Source organism: Pipistrellus hanaki (genome assembly GCF_964339955.1).
Source record: "Pipistrellus hanaki genome assembly, chromosome: 7".
In the NCBI taxonomy this organism is placed as follows: Eukaryota; Metazoa; Chordata; class Mammalia; order Chiroptera; family Vespertilionidae; genus Pipistrellus; species Pipistrellus hanaki.
In genome coordinates this window covers 19,588,284-19,609,443 of record NC_140509.1, presented here as the reverse complement: position 1 = coordinate 19,609,443, position 21,160 = coordinate 19,588,284, and the positions used below count along the sequence as shown (strand labels likewise).

The window sequence follows — 21,160 nt, the reverse complement described above, 5'->3', positions numbered from 1 at the left end:
CCACCTCTTTCTCCCCTGCATGTCCATTCCCCTAATCAGTAAGTCCTCCAAACAATGAGGTTCTGGTTGGAATCAAACCATCTTAGGAACAAAGCCTCTCCTGACCACAGAGACAGTGTCAGCCAAACTAGAGATGACATCTAGGCCTCAGTTGGGTTTCAGCTCCAGACCCAGAAAAGCAGAACCAGCCCACCAACCACACCCTAGTGAAAGCAGATAGAGCAATACTATGGCTGACATCAGGACCAGATGCATTGATAACTACCCTAGCATCGACCAATCATTAGAACCATGACTATGACCACAACCCTAACTCGCTTATTCATAATCATTAATGATTTCTTTCCCTTCATAATGTGTCCATTAGAAGCTATCAGGAGCCACGTTTTTGAAACATTTGCTCACCTGTGGCTCTGGGCTTGGCGCCATTTCCTTAATTAATAAACCTGCTGTATTTGATTGGGTTTTGATACACACAGGCAAATGAACTCCTGTAGTTCACTAACCGTTTTTCTAAGATATAAATCTGATGATCACCTTCTTTACCTCCTTCAGTGACTCCCATGCCAGCACAAGTGCCTCCTCACATCCCTCCTCACCCCAAGCTCTAGCCCAATTACAGCCTTGGGCATAGAGGGTCTCTTGCCTTCCTCCTGGGCACATTCATTAGGTCTGCTTGATCAGTCCAGATTGCGGTAGAGGAAACACAAGATAACCTGAAACATCTTTGGGGCAGAAAATATATGGAATTACCCATAAAGGGAGGAAACTTGTTTTAAAGGGCATAGGAGCCAATCCGAAGTAACTCCCAAAGGCCAAAGCTGGGATAATTTAAGCAACAAAATGTGTATTAACAGTATTAGATCAAAACCCTTATGATAAAATATCCAGAAGTCCATGCTGCTATAAGTAAATAATTGAATAAATAAATAAGGGAGAAGAGATAAGCACTTAAAAAAAGTCTTTATTGTTCAGATTATTACAGATGTTCCTCTCTGTTCCCCCCATAGCTCCCTTCCACCAGGTTTCTACCCGACTCCAGGACTTCCCCACTGACCTCATCCATGGGTGTAAGCTCTTTGTCCAATCTCTTCCCGCATCCACAACCCCTATCCTCCCCACGTCCCGCCACCTGAGAATTGTCAGTGAGCTCCCGTTCCAAGTTCCTGATTTTATTACATTCACCAGTATATTCTGTTCATCAGATATTTTATTCATTTGATTTTTAGACTCACTTGTTGATACCGTATTTTCCAGCATATAAGACGACAATGTGTTCTAGTAAAAAGCCTGCTCAGATTGGCCAGAATCAGAGAGGTGGTCTATTAAAAAAAGAACTGGTGTTGCCTCGGAAGTGGGGGGTAGTCTTATACAGCGAATATAGGCCTAAACCTATGTTTTAACTGTAAGATTAGGGGGTCGTCTTATACCCAGAAAATATGGTAGATATGTATTTGTTGTCACTTTGTTGTTCATAATTTCTTTAAAAATATATTTTATTGATTTTTTACAGAGAGGAAGGGAGAGGGATAGAGAGTTAGAAACATAGATGAGAGAGAGTCATCGATCAGCTGCCTCTTGCACACCCCCTGCTGGGGATATGCCCACAACCAAGGTACATGCCCTTGACCAGAATTGAACCCGGGATCTTTCAGTCCGCAGGCCAATGCTCTATCCGTTGAGCCAAACCGGTTTCGGCTGTTGTTCATAATTTTTTTATCTTTACCTCTTTCTTCTTCTTCCTCTTCTTAGAGAATACCTTTCAGCATTTCATAAAATACTAGTTTGGTGTTAATGAACTCCTTTAGCTTTATCTTGTCTGTGAAGCTCTTTATCTGACCTTCAATTCTAAATGATAGCTTTGCTGGGTAGAATAATCTTGGTTGTAGGTTCTTGCTATTCATCATTTTGTATATTTCTTGCCACTCCCTTCTGACCTGCATAGTTTCTGTTGAGAAATCAGCTGACAGTCGTATGGATACTCCCTTGTAAGTAATTAACTGTTTTTCTCTTGCTGCTTTTAAGGTTCTCTCTTTGTCTTTTGCCCTTGGCATTTTAATTATGATGTGTCTTGGTGTGGTCCTCTATGGATTCCTCTTGTTTGGGGATCTCTGTGCTTACTGGACTTGTAAATCTATTTCTTTTACCAGGTAGGGAAGTTTTTTGTCATTATTTCTTCAAATAGATTTTAAATATCTTTCTCTCTCTCTTCTTCTGGCACCCCCATAATTTGGATGTTGGTATGCTTGAAGTTGTCCCAGAGGCTTCTTACACTATCTTCATATTTTTGGATTCGTTTTTCTTTTTGCTTTTCCGGTTGGGTGTTTTTTGCTTCTTTTTATTTCAAATCTTTGATTCTTGGGATCCTCTAGTCTGCTGTTGAATATCTGTATATTATTCTTTATTTCAGTCAGTGTACGCTTAATTTTATTTCAGTCAGTTATGCTTAATTTCTGATTGGTCCTTTTTCAAATCCTGAGGGTCATACCATTTCTTGGAGGTTTCTAGAAGATTCTTGAGTAACCTTATAACCGTGGTTTTGAACTCTATATCCAGTATTTTGATTTCATCCATTTATTTCCTTTGTGACTTGTTTCTAAGTGTCTGCATTTTGGCTGCTTCCCTGTGTTTGTTTCTATGTACTGGGTAGCTGCTAAATCTTCTTTAGTTGATATTGTGGCCTTGTGTGCTAGATGTCCTATTGGGCCCAGTGGCTCAGCATACCTAGTCATAGACGCTCTTGGTGCACCCCTTTGTGGGCTATTTGCACAGTCTTGTTGTAGTTAATCCTTGATTGTTACTGGGAGGAATTGACTTCCAGACCAATTGGCTGTGATGACCAGCTGTGTCTACATTGGAAGACCAGTTGCACAGGAGACATCCTTATGGGGCAAGACTTGCTTCAGTGGGGCTTTGGTGCTGACTGAGTCTTCCCCTTGAGTGTGTCTTTTATGGATGTGAAGAGTTGTAATCCACTATGATCTCAAATTGACCACTGGGTACACTGGATCCTGGATCTCCAAGAAGGTGCAAAGTCAACCACTGTCTGAGGCTGCCTAGCAGGAGCTACAGAGACATCTTCAAATTTCTCCTCTTCGTATGGGGTTTGGAAGTGCCCAAATGAGGCCCAGCTGTGAAACAAGGCCAGCTGATGCTGCTCAGCCTTGGATCTTTTTGTGGAAGCTCTCTGACCCAGCAGCAGTTTGACAGGCTTTATGTGGAGAAAGGACAGGCCATTTATATGCAAAAGCTTATGCCCACAGATTGTATGGGGTTGTAAATTGGGTGGTGCAGGGTCTCTGGGAATCACCAGGGTGGAGCAAACAGCAATTGCTGCCAGTCAGCCCTGCACCAGAGAGGTCTCTGGGTCCCCACATCCCACACCCCCATGCAGGAATGATCACTGTGAGTACCTCTGAGAGAAAGTCATATGTTCCTGTCCCCATGCCAGACAGTCCAGTTTCTCCTAATATGTATCTGGGTCCCCCAGAGTCTTGCCCAGAACTAGAGTTCAGAGCAAGCAGGAGCTTATATCTTATTCTCGATTAAAAGAGCATCACCTCAAGGTACCAGCACTTTCCACACTTCCACACCTCTTACCATTCTCAATGTGCTTTCTTCACCTCTCTAGTTGTGGAACTTGCACTTAGCCAGCTTTCCTGTGGTTCTGGGTGGTAGTTGTTCTGCCTTTTAGTTGTAATTTTTATGTGGTTGTGAGAGGCAGCAAGTATAGGTGTTAACCTCTGTGACCATCTTGGTTCTTCAAGATAGCTCTTTCTTACAAGAGAATTTCAATTACTCAGTGTAGAAGGAATGAGGAAAATCACCATTAAGCAAACACTATGGTAACATTTGCTCTAGGCAAGATCCATAATGAATGTTAAAGTTGGTGGGTGAAAGCTCATTTAGAAACAGAATATTTGCATAGTCACAAACTACCTCCCAATAAAATAAATTTTAATTCCAAATAGGAACATTATAGCTGACAAGACTGGCAGACACTACTTGCATCAAAGGATCAAGATTAGCTTCATTGTTAATAAGACATATTTTGTCTTGGGTGTGATGTTATGGTTGGAAGTGATGCCCCAAAATAGGAACATAAGGTCTGTGGTATTCTTGAAAATAAATAAATAAATAAATTATATATATATATATATATATATATATATATATATATATATATATATATATATATCTTCAATCAAGCCATGAGGAAATGTCAGGCAGAGCCATATTGAGGGACATTAGACCAGTGCTCTCCTAAAGTCCAATGTCGGCAGATAGAGAAAGACTGAGGAATTGTCATGGATTGGAGGAGACTATGGCAACTAATCGTTGTGAAATCCAGGACTGGAAAACAGACTCTGGTAAAAAAAAAAAAAAAAAAAAAAAAAAAAAACCTGCTGAAACCCATGTAAAATCTGAAGTTTGGTTAATAGTATTGTATTGATATCAAATTCCTGGTTTAATCATTTTACTATGGTTATGTAAGATATTCATATTAGACAAAACTGGGGAAAGTGTATTTGGAAACTCTGTACCACTTGTACTTTTTCTGTAACATAAATAATTTCACCAAAGTTTAAAGCTATATGTTAAATTATTTATTGATGCAATACAATGGGATTTGCTTCAAAATATTGCTGATAATGTGATGGGTCCATTAAGGCCCTTTATACTTGTCATTCTGCATTTCTAATTATCTGTTAGAATTTTTTCATTAGAAAAAGATACATTATGCATTTTATATATATTTATTTTTGCTAATGAAGTCTCTTCCATGTGGTGCCAGGCACTATAGTCAGTCATGGGCACTGGGGTGGGGGGTGAAGAAAGACACACAGATATTAAACACATAAGGTCATAATTACTTGACAGAGCAAGCACAGGATGCCTGACAGTACAACAGGAGAGCGTTCCAATCAAAAGAAACAGCACATGCAAGGATAGAGAGAAATGCTGAAGTGTAGTCACCAAGGAAAGAGTCTAACATGGCCCAGGTAAGGCAGCTGAGTTCCTCCTGCCCACCACTAGAGAATTCAGACAGATTCGTTGGGCCTACAGAATTTGGGTTGCAACAGTATTCATCATTCAGTCCTTTTTACAGATTTAGGTTGCTATCCCCATATGTTCTCTTATCCTTTTTTCTGACACTATCCTCCTATGATTCATTTTCCCATAAGACTTTTCAATCTTTACAGCAAATTTCTGAAATCCTATATAAGCAGCAGTGTTAATAGAAGCCTGTTTCCATGGACCTTTTTGGGCAACCAAATAAACCTGAAATCCTTTCTTTGTGTATTTATGGATAATCTTGAAATGAAACATTGCTAAGCTGTCGTTTGCTTTCATGTCTAGTATTGAACTCTGTGGAGGCTGGAGGCTGTGGGAGTGACTGCTCCTTATTGGACTCCACCCCTTTAGGAGGAAGAGCGTTGTCAAGATATTTAAGCATCTAACACAGATATTAGGCAGTGACCTTGAGGAGCTGAGCAGAAAGACAGCGTGAACTTAATAGGTTAGTACTGACTTTACAGATCTTTATAAATTTTCTTGTGTCTATTTCACTCAGAAAATTTTTAATAATGTGTTATTTTATGTGGGTACTCTATGTTCTTATTGTCCCTTCCTTGAGTGTTCAGGAGACAATTCCAGCATTGTTTTTTATTAGTTCCTCAAGGCCAGGTCTTTAAAGGAAAATAATAACCAATAATTTTGAAAATGAAGGCTGATGATATGGGAAAACTTAAGATTGTTATTATTACAGATAGTGAGAAAATACAACACTTTTGTTCTAGGGAGAGCATGTGAGCTTACACTAAAGTCACTTTTGCCATTATAAATGATGCATTAGTGTGTTCACATAGTAGTCAATACACAATGGTACTGAATTTAAATTTGACAGGGTCACATATTGAGCAATGAGAAGAAATTATATGACAATGGTTATGTGCCTCTTGCACCAACACCTCCTGTTGGGAAACCAATGCCTGCCAGTCAGAATCTGAACTTACACCTCCATAGGTGAATTCTTATATTAGCTTGTTGTTCTTATGAGTTACTTTGTGACTAAACACATATCTGTCTCCTCTTTCTCTTCCTGCTCCTTCTTCTCTTTCTCCTCATCCCCACTTCAGCCCTCAGTCTTCCTCTCAGTCTCTCTCCTCCCCTTCCTTGTTTAATGGTTTTAGACCAAAGGTTAGGAAGGATTTCTTAGAAAGAAAAGATTCAAACTGACTCGTGAATTTAAATGTATAGGGATTTTAGACTAGGAAGTCAAGTGCCACTGGTTTACTTCTTAGGCAAACTTAAGAAAATAATGGCCTTCTCTTGAGCTGTGAGGTTCCCAGTCTGACAGAGGATTTGCAAATCCCTTCTATTTGCCAAGTTAAATATTCCTCCAAGTTAAATAGGGTGCAACCTAATGAAAGTCAGTAGTGCCCTGGAAGAAGCACTACTCAACATAAGAGCAAAAACAGGGTTCTCATTCAGGAAAGCCTCATTATTCCAGTTGTCAGCAAGGCTATTTTTCTGACCAGACTTAAGTCCCTTAAGGGGAAGGAAGAAATCAGACTTGTTTCTTGTTCTTAAAGAGCCATTACTGCTCAATATGAAGCTGCTCCATGAGTGTTAATTGAGGAAGTTTGAATGAAATGCCCCAAAAAGAGAAAGTATATTGCATGTCACCCAGAAACAAGGGGTCTAAGAAGCAAATAAATAAATAAATAAATATCATTTGGAACACTTAAATTCTTTTTTGTAATCAAACCAGATTTGGCTGCCTTTGCAACGAGAGCAAAACTCACGAGACAGGTGTGGTGAAAAAGAAAAGAGGTTTATTTGAGTGCTGCCATCTTGAGAAGGTGGGGGACTTTTCCCAGACCTGAAAAAACCACCTTGAGATCTCAGTGCTGACGGAGGTTTTATAAGGGGGACAGGGACTGTACAACAAACAGATCAGGGGGAGGGGAATGGGAAGTGCTGCTTCTCCTAAGAAGGAGAAGCATGGGAAAGGGCGGGGGGCTTCTTCCCCTACAGGCAGAGTTCTCTCTCTTCAAACTGGAATTTGCAGTTTTGCTGAGGACACCTGTGGCCCCAAGCATAGTTCTCTAAACTGCAAAAAAGGCTAAATAGGGAATGACAATACAGGGCTTTATTTACACACTTTAAGAAAACATAGTGCTGGCTGCAGGCCTTGAGAAAAGGCAAAATAGAACACAGCATTTATGCTCAATGGCAATGTTAATTTATGGTTACCTTTTGACATATAAAAAATTCAAATTTCATGTACCTTTTAGTAATGGGCGTGATGGCTTCAAGGTTACTTCGCGGAACTGGAGCGTTGGTGGGAACTGGAGCGTTGGTCGCGCAGGCCCTGAGGGCCCGCGGCCCCAAGCCATGGCCGAGGTGCGCTCCATGGCGTCTGTAGGTGGTGTTCCTACTGATGAGGAACAGGCGACTGGGCTGGAGCGGGAGGTCATGTTGGCTGCACGGAAGGGACTGGACCCATACAATATGCTAGCCCCAAAGGCGGCTTCAGGGATCAAGGAAGAGCCTAATTTAGTCCCTTCCATCACAAACAAGCGAATAGTGGGCTGCATTTGTGAAGAGGACAACAGTGCTCATCTGGTTCTGGGTGCACACAGGCGAGACCCAGCGATGCCCTAGCTGTGGAACCCATTATAAGCTGGTGCCCCACCAGTTGTCCCACTGAGCTCCTGCACTAACTCACTCAACATGTGCTGTAAAGTTTCTTGTTTCAGATAAAGATTAGCCATTGCTTTGGCTCCTCCCCCCCAAAAGAAACAACAACAACAAAAAACCCACAAAACAAAACAAAACAAAACAAAACAAAAAAACAAACACATAACTATTGCGTGAAGACATATATGTTTTGCTAAGAAATTAACCACAAAATCTTGCAAAAAAATGCTTACAAACATTTTCTGATGTCTAGTGACTAAGAATGGGGCAGAAATTGTCCCCCGCTAAATCTAAGCCAGTGCTTGGCAAACTCGTTAGTCAGCAGAGCCAAATATCAACAGTACAATGATTGAAATTTCTTTTGACAGCCAAATTTTTTAAACTTAAACTATTGAGGCAGGTACTTTGTTATTAACTTAATTAGGGTACTCCTAAGCTGGACTTTGCTAAAAACATCCTCAATCTGATTGAGGCATGTGGCTCAAGAGCCGCGGTTTGCTGCACACTGTCTAGGCAATTGAATGCTTGCCTGGGCACACCTATCAGTTCCACCATTGTTACACATAGCTTCTATAAAGTGGCATCCTTCAGATACATGGTGGCTTTTCGAAAATGTCAAATTGCACATTGTCCAAATGTACACCATAAAATACAGTTTGTTTCTATGGTTTCATTCATTCATTCATTCATTCACTTGCTCATGTTTACAGAAACCAGGAGACTGCATCATGGCCGGGAAGCCCAAGCTTCACTATATAAATGCACGACTTCGAATGGAGCCCATCAGGTGGCTCCTGGCTGCAGCTGGAGTCGAGGTGAGTTCTGAGTTCTGTCATCTTAAGTTGAGACTAAAATTGACTGTATTAGAGTACTTTCTCACATAAGTGAGAAAACCTTCATACTAGATGGCCTGTGAATGGTTTTGCCTTAAGTAAAAATATTATGCATATTAGGAAAGAATTGGACTATTTGACCAATAAAATTATTAAAAATCCTGCCATTGTAAGAGTACAGAAAAAATTAAAAGAAATTTTTAAAGGAAACAAAAGAAAAAGCCACAAGACAAAATTTATGGACCTTATTTTGATTTTAATGATCAGTAAAATATTTATGACACATATACAACTACTATTAGAGGATATTGAAAATCATTGTTAATTTTTACTTGTTATTTTATGTGTGATATTGTGGTTATCTTAAAAGTAAATGTAATGTTTTAGAAATATAAATTAAAGAGTTAAGTATTAAATGATACTGTATATGGGGTTGTTTCAAATTTTCACAAGATAGGGAGTGTGGGTGGGCATGTAGATGATGCAAGACTGGCTTGTGTGATAATGATTGTAGCTGGGTGATGGATACAAAGAGGATCTTTGTACTTTTATTTTATACATGCTAAAACTTTTTTTTTAATAAAAGGATAAAAACTGTAACATTAGAATGTAATGTAATGAAAATGAAGATATAACCACAAAAGTGGAGAGGAGCAGATTGTAACAAACTGCCTGCTAAAGACTTAAGGCTTGCACTCAGCAATGATTTTGTTGAGCACCTTTAAGTGCCAGGTTCTGTGCTTGGTTCTGGGGATACATGGATGAACAAGACAAATAAGGTCCGTGCCCTCAGGAAGCTTACATTCCAGTGAATAGGTGATTAAAAGAAGAATGGGAGCATCTAGAGGACATCCAAGCATTTGCAGCAAACATGTCAAACTCTTGGCCTACGGGCCACATGTGACCCACAATGAATATTGTTGTGGCCCAGCCAATATAACGGAATGTAAGAAATGTTTTAATAAAATTTCATAACTTAATTTTTACAATATCCTGTTCTACATAATTATTAATAATGAACTACAACATTCACTAATGACTAATTTCCCTTACGTGCCTTACCCGCAGACACACCATTTCTCTCCACTAATACTAGCAGTAAATATTCTAGCAGCCGATTGCCATGTCATTAGTCTTGTGCTGACTTGTTTGTTGTACACAATAGGAAATATCTCACTTTTGGAGAACAAGAAAAATAGGTTTATTTGTGTTATGATTATTAATTTGTGCAGTGATTCAATGTCTGGTAAGTTAATGTTCAAGAAAAAATATTAATTTTAATTAGAATATTCTATTATTTTATGTTAACGATGACTCATTTATTTCAGCCCTTTGTATTCAGCATGTCTCTATGGAAATAAACCTAGGTTTATATGAAAAAGAAAGCTTTGGGTTTTTTTGCTGCCCCCATAAACTTAAACCTTGTTTATTTGGCCCATGTTAGCCTTTGAGTTTGACATGCTTGATTTTCAGTGGCAAAATGCCAGATTCTGCATGGAAATTTGGTAGGTTTGTGGCAGTCTGTTGAGCTCTCCCTCTAGAGGTGTCAATGAGAAAAACACATCTCTCTCAGTCCACATCAGAGTGACTCAGCAACTCTGGGGGTTTTCAGGAGAGGCAGACATGGATGAACTCAAGAAACTTTGTCCCACAAATCAGAGCAGTAAAGGAGGGTTTCAGGTGAGGGACACAAGAGCTTTAATGTGCTTCCTTTTGCCTCATAACAACATGTTTACCTGAGCCTGAGCCAGGATTATATTTTCTTCATTGGTTCATGAAGGCATGGGGACTGGAGCCTGGCTCTTAATTTCATGAGTCAGGAAGTACACAAAAAATACAAATAGTGCCATGCAGCCTTTTTTTTTCCTTTCTTTTTTTCCTCCATCAGGCTACCCCGAGTTCAGCTCTGGGGTTCAGGAACGTGTTCAGAGCCTGTGAGCAGGATGAGTTCAGCATAGGGGGTAACTAGGAGGTAATATGGAGAACATCTTAGACTTCCTCTAGTCCATCCCAGCTTTACTGAAGAGGGCATGGGGTAAGGCTCTTGGCCAGGATTCCTGGGTTCTCTGCTTCCAAAAGTTGATCTTCACAATCATTTTCATCTCCATTAGCCTCATAAGCAACATCACACCAGCCAAGGCTATCCTGCCTTAGCCACCCTCCCTTGATGACCATCCTCCATCCTTTATGTTTGTTTTGAACTGGAAGCTTTATAAATTACTGCACACATAACTCACTATCTATCTCCTCTCCCCCATGGAATTGTGTAGATTCACAATTGACTGTAGTACAGAGCAAGCTAGTCCAAACCCTTTATTATATTCAAACACAGCAGAGATCTTTTTTTTATTGTTTAAAATATTACATATGTCTCCTTATTGCCTGATTCACCTCCCCCTAGTACAGGCCCTACCACCCCACATCCATGTCCATTGCATAAAATAATCCTTTTAAACTATAAAGTAAATGAAGTGATGTAATTGTCGCCTTGGTGACAGCATCTTAGCTGGTTATGGGCCCAAGGATATCCCAATTCTTTAGTCAAACACTTCCAGCCTCCCCACCTCCTGCCACTTCCCTCTGAAATACATCAGTCTATTGCATGTTTCAATGTCTCTGGATCTGTTTTCTTCGTCAGTTTATTTTGTTCATTAGATTCTACACAATCATGTGCTACTTGTCTTTCTCTCACTGGCTTATTTTGCTTCATGCTCTGTTCTTGATAGCTCTAATCTGAATTTCCAAATGGCATGATTGTGTTCCTCTGTGTACCATGCCAAACTCAGAAATCTTACCTGCTCCCTATGATGTACCAGGCAGAGGTCATTTAAGGTTAAAAGTTCTGTAATACTATGGAATGAATAACAAGAACTCCTTTATTCTTTCTGGTTCTAGTTTGAAGAGCAAATTTTGGAAAGTCGAGAAGACTTGGAAAAATTAATAAATGGTAAGACTATGTATCTAAATTGCTCCAATGAGGGAATCTAGAAAGTCAATAGTGAGATGTGAACATCAGGCAATGTCTATGTTTGTGTATGGTGGGAGATTGTGGGTGAGTGAAAGAGGAAGAAAAGTAGTTAAGTGTAAGGGTGGGGCTCCTTGAGCAGGTCTCATCACTTACCCAGGGCTGAGAAGGGCTTGAACTCAGAGTATTCACCAACAAACCATCCCTTGTGACCTGGAATGCTGGCTTCTTGCTTCTCCTTTCTTCACCAACTGTGAGGAGCTATGTCCACTCGGGACTTCACTGAAACTCGAACACATGCATCGCAGTGAAGAGAGTAGAAACTGGCCCAGCAGTTGCTTTGAATTATCTCTATGGTTTGTTGCAAAGTAACATCTTAGCAATATTGCAGTTGTGGAAGTCAGGGTAAAAGACTCCTATGTAAAAATCTCTCCAAAACTGCCTTAAATGCTATGAATACCATGAGAGTTCCTGTGGGAACTTCCCATCTGGCTGGCTGCCAGCTGCAGCCTCTCTCCAGCTTCTTTTTTAAAATATCCACAAAAACTGGGAGCAGCCAGGCCCAGAGCAGCCAGGCCCGGAGCAACAGTGCCTGGGCCTGGAGCAGCAGCAGCCAGGCCCGGAGCATCCAGGCCCAGAGTGTTGTGGGGTCGAACCCTGAGTTCAAAATGAAAGGAAAGAAGGAGCAATGCAGCCAATTCGGGTACCAGAGTGTTATGTCCATCATCACAATGGACTCCGAGAAGCTCCTGTGTCCCTTCACCCCAAAGGATTAAGAGTTGCCCAGACGACAGCAAAGTGGGAGAAGAAAACTGAAGGCTATGCAAGGGACTGAGTTGCCAACATGGAGTCATCTGAAGAAATTAAAGACTGAAATGGAAGCTACTCTTTAATCATGTTCCTGCTCATGCTAGCATCTGTTAACTTCCAGTCTTCTGCAAAGTCTTATGCAGCAAATCCAAGGACTCTGAGTAAATCTACACCAGCAACAAAAGAGACTCATTTAGTAGCTAAAAATATTAATATGTCCATAATTCTGATTTCTCATTTTGTTGTTTTGCATTGGCATCATTGATATTATTTAATAGCCAGAGTTTTGCTCTTGACATTCAAGTTTTGAAAATAACATGTATGTGGTTTAGTTTTTGCATTGGCATTGTTTGCAATTGTTTTTAATTTTAGAGCCCTATTATTGATGTTTAAATTTTATTTTAATTAGTAAAAAAGTGTGAGATGTAGAGAGCCACCTGAGAAGGCACATGGACATTCTTTTAATTCTTATCAGCTGAGCCCGAGGGCACTGGCAGAATACTCTTATTAGTACTGATTTCTTAATCCATGTGCTTGGAATGAGGAACAAATAGGACCTTGACTCGCCCAGGTCTCAATATGCTAAATCTTCTACCAAAAAATAAGGAGCTTACCCAGATTTTGATGAATAGGATCTGGGCACAACCAAAACTCCTTTTGACCTTAAACTCCCCTTTTGAAGCCAATAAAAATAAATAAATAAATAAATAAATAAATAAATAAAACACCAAGGGAATTTAAAAAAACCTGATAAACAATATTAACTGTTGAATAGAATAGAATCAGAGGTATGGAAGGGGAGTGGACTGATGATTCTCTGGGAAAAGAGGAGTGGGGGGTGTGGGAAGAGACTGAACATAAACTGTGCACCTATGGATGAGGACAATGGGGGGTGGGGGGGGGGTAGAGGGTTGGGTGGGAAGCAGGTGGAGAGGGAAAAATGAGGAACTTTTGTAATAATATGAACAATAAAGGTTTATTTAAAAAAATAAATAAAAATAAAAAAATAATAAAAATATCCACAAATATATATCAATTGAAAAAAAAAATACAGGCAGCTACCATGTATCTGATGGGAAATAAAAAGGTAAATAAAATAATGCGTTAAAAAATAAAAAAGCAGATTGATAAGAAAAAAGACTATAAAAAACTAAGAACAAAGTGCCATTTTGTTGAAGTGTTACCTGATAATTTCAACAAACTTGTTTTCCACTTAAAAGACTGTGATGCAGGAGAGACTTCACTCTACTCTTTCTTTCTTCTTTCACAAGATGGGTCTTTGATGTTCCAGCAAGTGCCCATGGTGGAAATCGATGGGATGAAGCTGGCACAGACCAGAGCCATTCTCAACTACATTGCTGCCAAATACAACCTCTATGGGAGAGACATAAAGGAGAGAGCCATGTAGGTATTTTTTCTGTGTTTTAATAAACAATTAATAACCATTTAGATTTTTCCTTCAATGATCAGGATTGTGTCGGGGGATCATGACCAACAGCAGCATGAGCCTTGGAGGAATAGACTGCGGGCTGGTCCAGCAGAGGGCATGAGGAGGAGAGATTCCACTTGAAGTGGAATCAAGCAGTGGGATTAGAAAAGAAGAGTCAGTCCACAGAGGTAGCACAGGGAGTGACAGAGGTAACACTGGGGAACTATGAAGCCAGGAGGATGGTGGAATCATGACTCCAGGTGCTCAGGCCTTTAAAGAAAAACTGGAGAAGGAAAGGACACAAAGGGGCTAATTCTCAAGTTCCAGAAATTATAGAAACAGTTACCAGGAACCTAACTCAACAGCCCATTGTGTGGACTGGCCACTTGCCAAGGTTTACCAGAGGCAGGTTTTCAAGAGGCCAGTGTTACTTGGAGCATTATTTTCAGTACTTAAGCAGCCAGATTTATTCAATACAGCTACATCTGGGGAGGAGTTCCTTTTGAGATGGAACCACATGATTGAAACTAAAATATGTAAGGAACTGGTAGCACTTACTCGAAACGTTAAACCTAGAGTTATCCTATGTCAGCACCTCCACCTCTTAGGTATGTACCCAAGGTAATAAAAAATACACTAAACCTTGTGCTATGGCTTCATAGGCCTCCTTGGGAGCCATCAGGTGAAATCTGAAACTGGTTCCCATCTGTGAAGGGCAGGGAGAGACTGAAGAAAAAGACACTCCAGTCCTTATTGGTAGGTGGCAGGTTTAATAAACAAGGACATTTGTTCATGACCACAAGATGTGAGGCTTCTGATTTCACCTCCAGAATCTTAAAATCTTATATAGAGGCCTTAACTAGGTCACACATCAAGTCCAGATGGTCTTATCACTGCATTCCTATCTCAAGGCTGTGTCCCTGGGAAGGCATATGGAGAGCACATTCCAAGCACAGGGGAGGGAGTGGGGAGCCTCTAATTGCCCAGGCCCAGCTTGGGGGTCAAGTGACATTCACATCTCCTTGATGACCTTCCCCAACGTGCACACAAATGTTCATAGCAGCGTTCTCATAGTATTTGAATAGTGGAAAGAATAGAATTGTCCAACTCGTGAATGAATGAACAAAGAATGAGATATTTACACAATGGAATGTAATTTAGTCACAGAGAGGGCAACATTTTGATGTTGGTGACAACATGAATGCACTTTAAAAATAGTACACAAAATGAAAGAAACCAGACACAAAAAGCCATATATAAAATGATTCCACTCATATGAAATGTCCAGACATTCAAATCCATATAAATAGAAAGTAGTTTTATGATCTCCTGGGGAAGGAGTTTTGGGGGAATAGGGAATGAAAGTTAAGAGTACCGAATTTCTTTTGGGCATGATAGGAAATGTTCTGGAATTAGAGAATGTGATGATGATTTCAGAATATACTGAAAACTATAGAATAGTATACTTTACGTAAAGGGTGATGTTTATGGTATGTAACTACAGTATTTCAATAAAGCTGGTATATTTATAAGTATTGTAGAAAACTCAGTTTAGAACAAAAGAAAAAACTCCTTTCTAATATGCACTGGTTGGAATTATTAAAGGATTGCACCCTTTCAGGGGATGTTTCAGGTGGCGTCTTGAGCAGTGCAAACAGGGCCAACGTTTAGAATCAGCACATGGAACAGGTTGGGAACTGTATTCTATGGGAACTGTATTCTATGGGGCTGTGTTCTATGGAGACTGCGTTCTATGGGAACTCACTGGAAGAATTGCTAATGTTGGGCATATAAAGGGGCCTGGGTGGTGTTACAGGATGAGAGAGGGAGAGGGACATGACTTAGGTGTCTGTGTCAGGGACTCCCTGCAGAGTCCTCAGGTGGCAGGCCTTTAGCCTTATGGATCACATGGAGTTTGTGCCCAGAACCAACCAAAACAGACATGGCAAAGCTTAGGTAGCATCTCACTGGGAACCTGTAGTGACTTCACCATTTCTCCCTGCCTGTGACTCTGGACACCTCACTGATGCTCTCTGTCAGGATATTTGATTATGGGCATAACAAAAATTTTAGACGTAGATATATATATATCTTGATACGAAATGTTAAAAATTAAGTTAAAATCATAGGTGAATCACTGGTATATAAAATTTCACTCAGCCCTAGACCATTTTGATCAGTGGATAGAACATCGGCCTGGGAAGTGAAGGGAACCAGGTTCACTTTAGGCCAAGGGAACATGCCCAGGTTTGTGGGCTCTATCCCCAGTCAGGGGCGTGCAGGAGGCTGCCGATTGATCTCTCTCTCTCTCTCTCTCTCTCTCTCTCTCTCTCTCTCTCTCCCTTCCTCCCTGAGATCAATAAAGAAATACATTTTTAAAAATGCACACAATGAAGGTGAATTACTTTGCCACCTCCTGATACCCCATTCTCTTAGATTTTTAAACTATAACATGTAAAGGTGACAGTTGACAATTGGATCATTTTTGTCTTTCAGGATTGATATGTATTCAGAAGGCATTGCAGATTTGTATGAAATGATCCTGCGTTTACCAATATTCCCACCTGATGAACAAGATGCCAAGATTACCCAGATCAGAGAGAGAACAACAAATCGTTATTTCCCAGCCTTTGAAAAGGTAAGTGGGTTGTTAAGTGTTTGCGGCACTGAGATTAGAGGACAAAATAAAATGGTATCTGGGAAGTCCCAGGACATTGACCTTCACTTCCAGTGGGCCCTCCTGACTACTGATGGAGCACCCTGGCTCTCTAGGGATGTTATCAAAATCAGCTGTGGGGAGGATATGTAGCAGTTATACTCAAGTTATAATCTGTCAGTAAAAGTTCAGCTTACTGGGCCCCGACATAGAATTCTCTATTTGATGGCATTTCATGGCCACAGTTAGAGCCACACGAGAGATTGGAGTAGATGCTGCAGAACACCATGCAGGGGCTTTTCATCCAAGAGGAGCACGAGGAAAACAACTCATTGGAAAATATGATGGCAACACGCGTAGGAAACATGATCCCAACTGCCCACCAGGAGGATATGGTAGTGTGTCTGGGATGGATGAGATGTATCTAAACAGAGAGAAAGGTGGTGGGATGGAGAGGAAGAAACAGATAAAAAGATGTTAAGGAATAAATAATCTACAAATTTTGTGGACATGGCTCTCAAACTTTTGAGGAAAGTCATGCAAAACTAAGGAAATAAAGTCCCATCAATAAAATAATACCTATATTAGTTAATACTTCTCTTTGAAGGTAAAAGATGAATATTTCAGATTAAAACACCCTGAAAGCATGCTAAATAAAAATCATGAACAACAACCAGATTGTGAGGGATACAGGAGGCTTACATAGAAATAAAAAGATTAATACGGAGGAACTTATTTATATTAAGTATTAAGTCATTCATTCACTCAAATGTTAATTTGTTGCTTATGTGTGAGGTTCTATTCAAAGAGCAAAGGATTATTTGGTATTAATCAGGGCATACTAGTCCACTCTCCTGGTCCTTGTGGTGCTAAGAGTTTAGGCACATTTCACATGATGAGAACCAGGCTTTGCAATTTAGGTGTATCTATACTTTGAAAATAAAGAGTTCCATGATAACATGAAAATAAAGAGCCCTATGATCAAGTGAATGCAAAATGCATATAAAAATATAGCATTTGAGCCCTAACTGGTTTGGCTCAGTGGATAGAGCATCAGCCAGTGGAATGAAGGGTCCCAGGTTCAATTCTGGTCAAGGGTACATGCCTGGGTTATGGGCTTGATCCCCAATAGGGGACATGCAGCAGGCAGCCAATCAATGATTCTCTTTCATCATTGATATTTCTATCTCTCTTTCCCTCTCCCTTCCTTTCTGAAATCAACAAATATATATATATATGTATTTTTAAAAAAAAACAGCATTTGATATTTTATTATAGTCATTACTTATCCAGTCATATCTATCTAGTCTAAGAGCTTATTTGCCAAAATGTTATCTTTAGTCAGTGGTCCATGTGTGTTTTTTTCTCTATGATGTCCACATTGGTGTAATAATTTTTTAAATTTCTTTATTGATTAAGGTATTACATATGTGTCCTTACCCCCCCCCCATTACTCCCCACCCAACCCCCACTCATGCCCTCACCCCCTTGTTGTATGTGTCCATTGGTTAGGCTTATATGCATGCATACAAGTCCTTTGGTTGATCTCTCCCCCTTACTCCCACCCTCCCCTACCTTCCCTCTGAGGTTTGACCATCTGATCGATGCTGACCTGTTTTTGTTCATCAGTTTATATTGTTCATTGTACTCCATAAATGAGTGAGATCATGTAATATTTATCTTTCTTTGCTGGCTTATTTCACTTAGAATAATGCTCTCAAGGTCCATCCATGCTGTTGCAAATGGTAAGAGGTCTTTCTTTTTATACAGCAGCATAGTATTTCATGGTGTAGATGTACCACAGTTGTTCAATCCACTCATCTGCTGATGGGCACTTAGGCTATTTTCAAATCTCAGCTATGGTGAATTGTGCTGCTATGAACTTAGAGGTGCATATATCCTTTCTGATTGGTGTTTCTAGTTTTTTGGGACATATTCCTAGAAGTGGGATCACTGGGAGTTTCATTTTTAGTTTTTTGAGGAAACTCCATACTATTCTCCACAGTGGGTACACCAGTCTGCTTTCCCACCAGCAGTGCACGAGGGTTCCTTTTTCTCCACATCCTAGTCAGCACTTGTCATGTGTTGATTTGTTGATGATAGCCATTCTAACAAGTGTGAGATGGTACCACACTGTTGTTTTGATTTGCATCTCTTGGATAATTAGTGACTACAAGCATCTTTCCATATGTCTTTTAGCCTTCCTTTTGTCTTCTTTCAAAAAGTATCTCTTTAGGTTTGTTGCCCATTTTTTGATTGGATTGTTTATCTTCCTTTTGTTAAGTTGTATGAGTTCCCTGTAAATGTTGGAGATTAAAGCCTTATCAGTGCTAACATTGGCAAATGTGTTCTCCGAGGCAGTGGGCTTTCTTGTTGTTTTGTTGATGGTTATTTGCTGTGCAAAAGCTTTTTATTTTGTAGTCCCATTTGTTTATTTTCTCTTTAGTTTCCATTGCAATAATTTTAATAATATCTCTCAAATATTTAACTATAAAAAACTGAAAAAGACACGTTGAAAGAGATATACCAGCAAACTCATATATACTGACCACCTTGATTTAAAATTAAAATTATGTTTGTTTAATCATATATCACCCCCATCTCTCTCTGCTGTAATCAAACATTATTTTTTGATGCATTCAAAAGTAAATTACAGACAAGTGCAATCACCCCTAGGCAGTTCACATGTGAATTATAGCAAATTCTCCCAATGTTATTGAGAGGCACAGGTGGCTTAGGAGTAAGAGACAATGTTGTAAGAGAAATGGTGAGTTCACATTTTTCCAGAATTATTTCAGGTCCTACATAGGTAGACCAGGAGATGAGACGAGCAGACAAGAGGAGAAATATAGATCCTGAAATAGTGTTCTCGGGATTGAGGAAGGATGTCATGAAGATGGAGTCTTTACCCAAAGGAGAGAGAGAGAACAGCCTGGAGAGGCAAGTCCTGAAATCTCAGAGCTGCTGAGGCTCCAGGGCATGTAGCACACAGAAACACAGTGCAGCCAGTGCTAGCCCGGGACCAGACCAAGATGCACAGAGATATGGGGATGGGAAAAGGAGATGGTTGCCTGGGCGTTAGCTGAGGGGTGAGGAAAGAACAGCAAAGACTTGCCTCTCTCTGTCTCACTGAATCAGGGAGATGAATGTGGTCTGATGCTCTGCACCTGTCCAGGGAGACATCACAGGTGGGAAGCCAGGCTGGAGAGGAGCAGGGGGACCCAGCCTGAGTGAAACTGTATTCATAACCTGCTCCCTCCAATGCACCAGGTGTTGAAGAGCCATGGACAGCACTACCTGGTTGGCAACAGGCTGAGCAAGGCTGACATTCACCTGGTTGAAGTTATTTACTATGTTGAAGAGATTGACCCCAGTCTTCTGACCAACTTCCCGCTGCTGAAGGTGACCTCTTTCACAGCCCTGGGGAGGGAACCCACATCCCCCATCTTGGAATCCAATATCTGGGCTTTTGGACTGGCGATGTTATGGCATCATTGTCCAGGTTCCCTGACACTAGGTCTTCAAAATTTTCTTTTAGGCCCTGGTCTGAGGCAAGAAAGAAAATCTTGTTTTGCCAAGTAAATTGGAAGAGGATGCTGCTCCACTGAGAATAGTTTGTCTTTCACAATGAGAGAGGCCAAGGGTTTAGCGTCTCTGTCCTCAGCCCTCTTCCATGCAGTTTCTGTCCTCATTTTCTCTGGGATTCCCTTCTTCCCAAGGGTGTTGTCGTCTCTCTTACCTGAGTCTGTGTGAGCAGGTCTTCTTCCTCTGATTTCCTTCCTTCAGCTCCTGCTCCTTCTCTCAGACGTGTGTGTTATTTTCCTCACAACCTCTTCTCTCTTTCTGTCTGTCTGTCTTTCTCTCACAGGGAAGATTGCTTTTGATTGTCCACATCGTTAACCTTCTATATTTTCTATTTTCAGTTTCAGCCCAGTTCTCCCACATATTCACTTCTCCAGTTTGGAGCCTTTCCCTGTGTTGCTCTGACAGACTCATTAGTCTTCGTTTTCTGCATAAGAGTGAGAATCCATAGGGTTTGCATGAGGACAAGAAGACTGTGAACTGAACCCTGTCTTTGGGGAAAGTGCTATTGAGCTGTGTTTCCTTCCTCTTATCTTTTTGTCTTGCTGGGTGTCCCTTTCTCAGCTCCCTGCTGGTGCTGATGGAAGGAACTCCTTTGGTCCTGTTAGGAGGGTCTCAGATTCCCTGGCTGTGTAATGACCGGTGGGTGTTGTGTCTCCATCTGAGGCTGTGCTCTGTGCATTGCAGGCTCTGAAAACCAGGATCAGCAACCTTCCACCTGTGAAGAAGTTTCTGCAGCCCGGCAGTCAGAGGAAGCCTCCCATAGACGCAAAAACATTAGAAGAAGCCAGGAAGATTTTTAAGATTTAAATAAAGCAGGCATGGATTCCCTAGCACATGCAGGAGCAGCCTTTAGAAGTTGTCCAACAGTGAAATGCTCCATTTAGATGTAGACATTGGATCTTGTGAGAATAACAAGTTTTTCCCAAGTAATCAAATAATAAAATTCTATGAGCTGATTTAGTTATTGTGTATTCTGATTCATGAAGATCCAATATCAAGTCATATTTTCAGTCTCTTTTTATTGCATCTCTAGATTATAGAGGGCTTTGTCATCTCTGTGCAAGAGTCTGAACTTCACTCTGATGGCAACAACGCTAATTCAGCAGTTTTAAAGCAGCAGAAGGTGACAGAATTAAATGTACTTCTTAGACAGGCCCATTTGAGAGCTTTATGTT

General features: G+C 40.5%; 1 protein-coding gene and 1 pseudogene across 3 annotated transcripts in view; both read left to right on the top strand.

The window, feature by feature from the left end:
* The window catches only part of LOC311625322 (glutathione S-transferase A2-like), a gene marked incomplete at its 5' end in the record, with an annotated part of 32,219 nt that extends 11,276 nt beyond the window's left edge, over positions 1-20,943 (top strand). The window contains 7 exons of one of the 2 annotated variants that reach the window (XM_084889476.1): positions 5,473-5,521; positions 8,418-8,522; positions 11,436-11,487; positions 13,587-13,719; positions 16,241-16,382; positions 19,671-19,802; positions 20,670-20,943. In XM_084889476.1, coding sequence (XP_084745602.1) covers positions 8,436-8,522; positions 11,436-11,487; positions 13,587-13,719; positions 16,241-16,382; positions 19,671-19,802; positions 20,670-20,792 — 669 coding nt within the window. In that variant the 3' untranslated portion in view covers positions 20,793-20,943. Of the gene's footprint in view, positions 1-5,472; positions 5,522-8,417; positions 8,523-11,435; positions 11,488-13,586; positions 13,720-16,240; positions 16,383-19,670; positions 19,803-20,669 lie in introns of those variants that run through there. The other variant, XM_084889477.1, reaches the window with a different exon arrangement.
* LOC311625249 (cytochrome c oxidase subunit 5B, mitochondrial-like) lies at positions 7,298-7,791 on the top strand (annotated as a pseudogene). Its single transcript has one exon. The product of its transcript is annotated as a cytochrome c oxidase subunit 5B, mitochondrial-like (transcript).
* Positions 20,944-21,160: the final 217 nt, after the last annotated feature.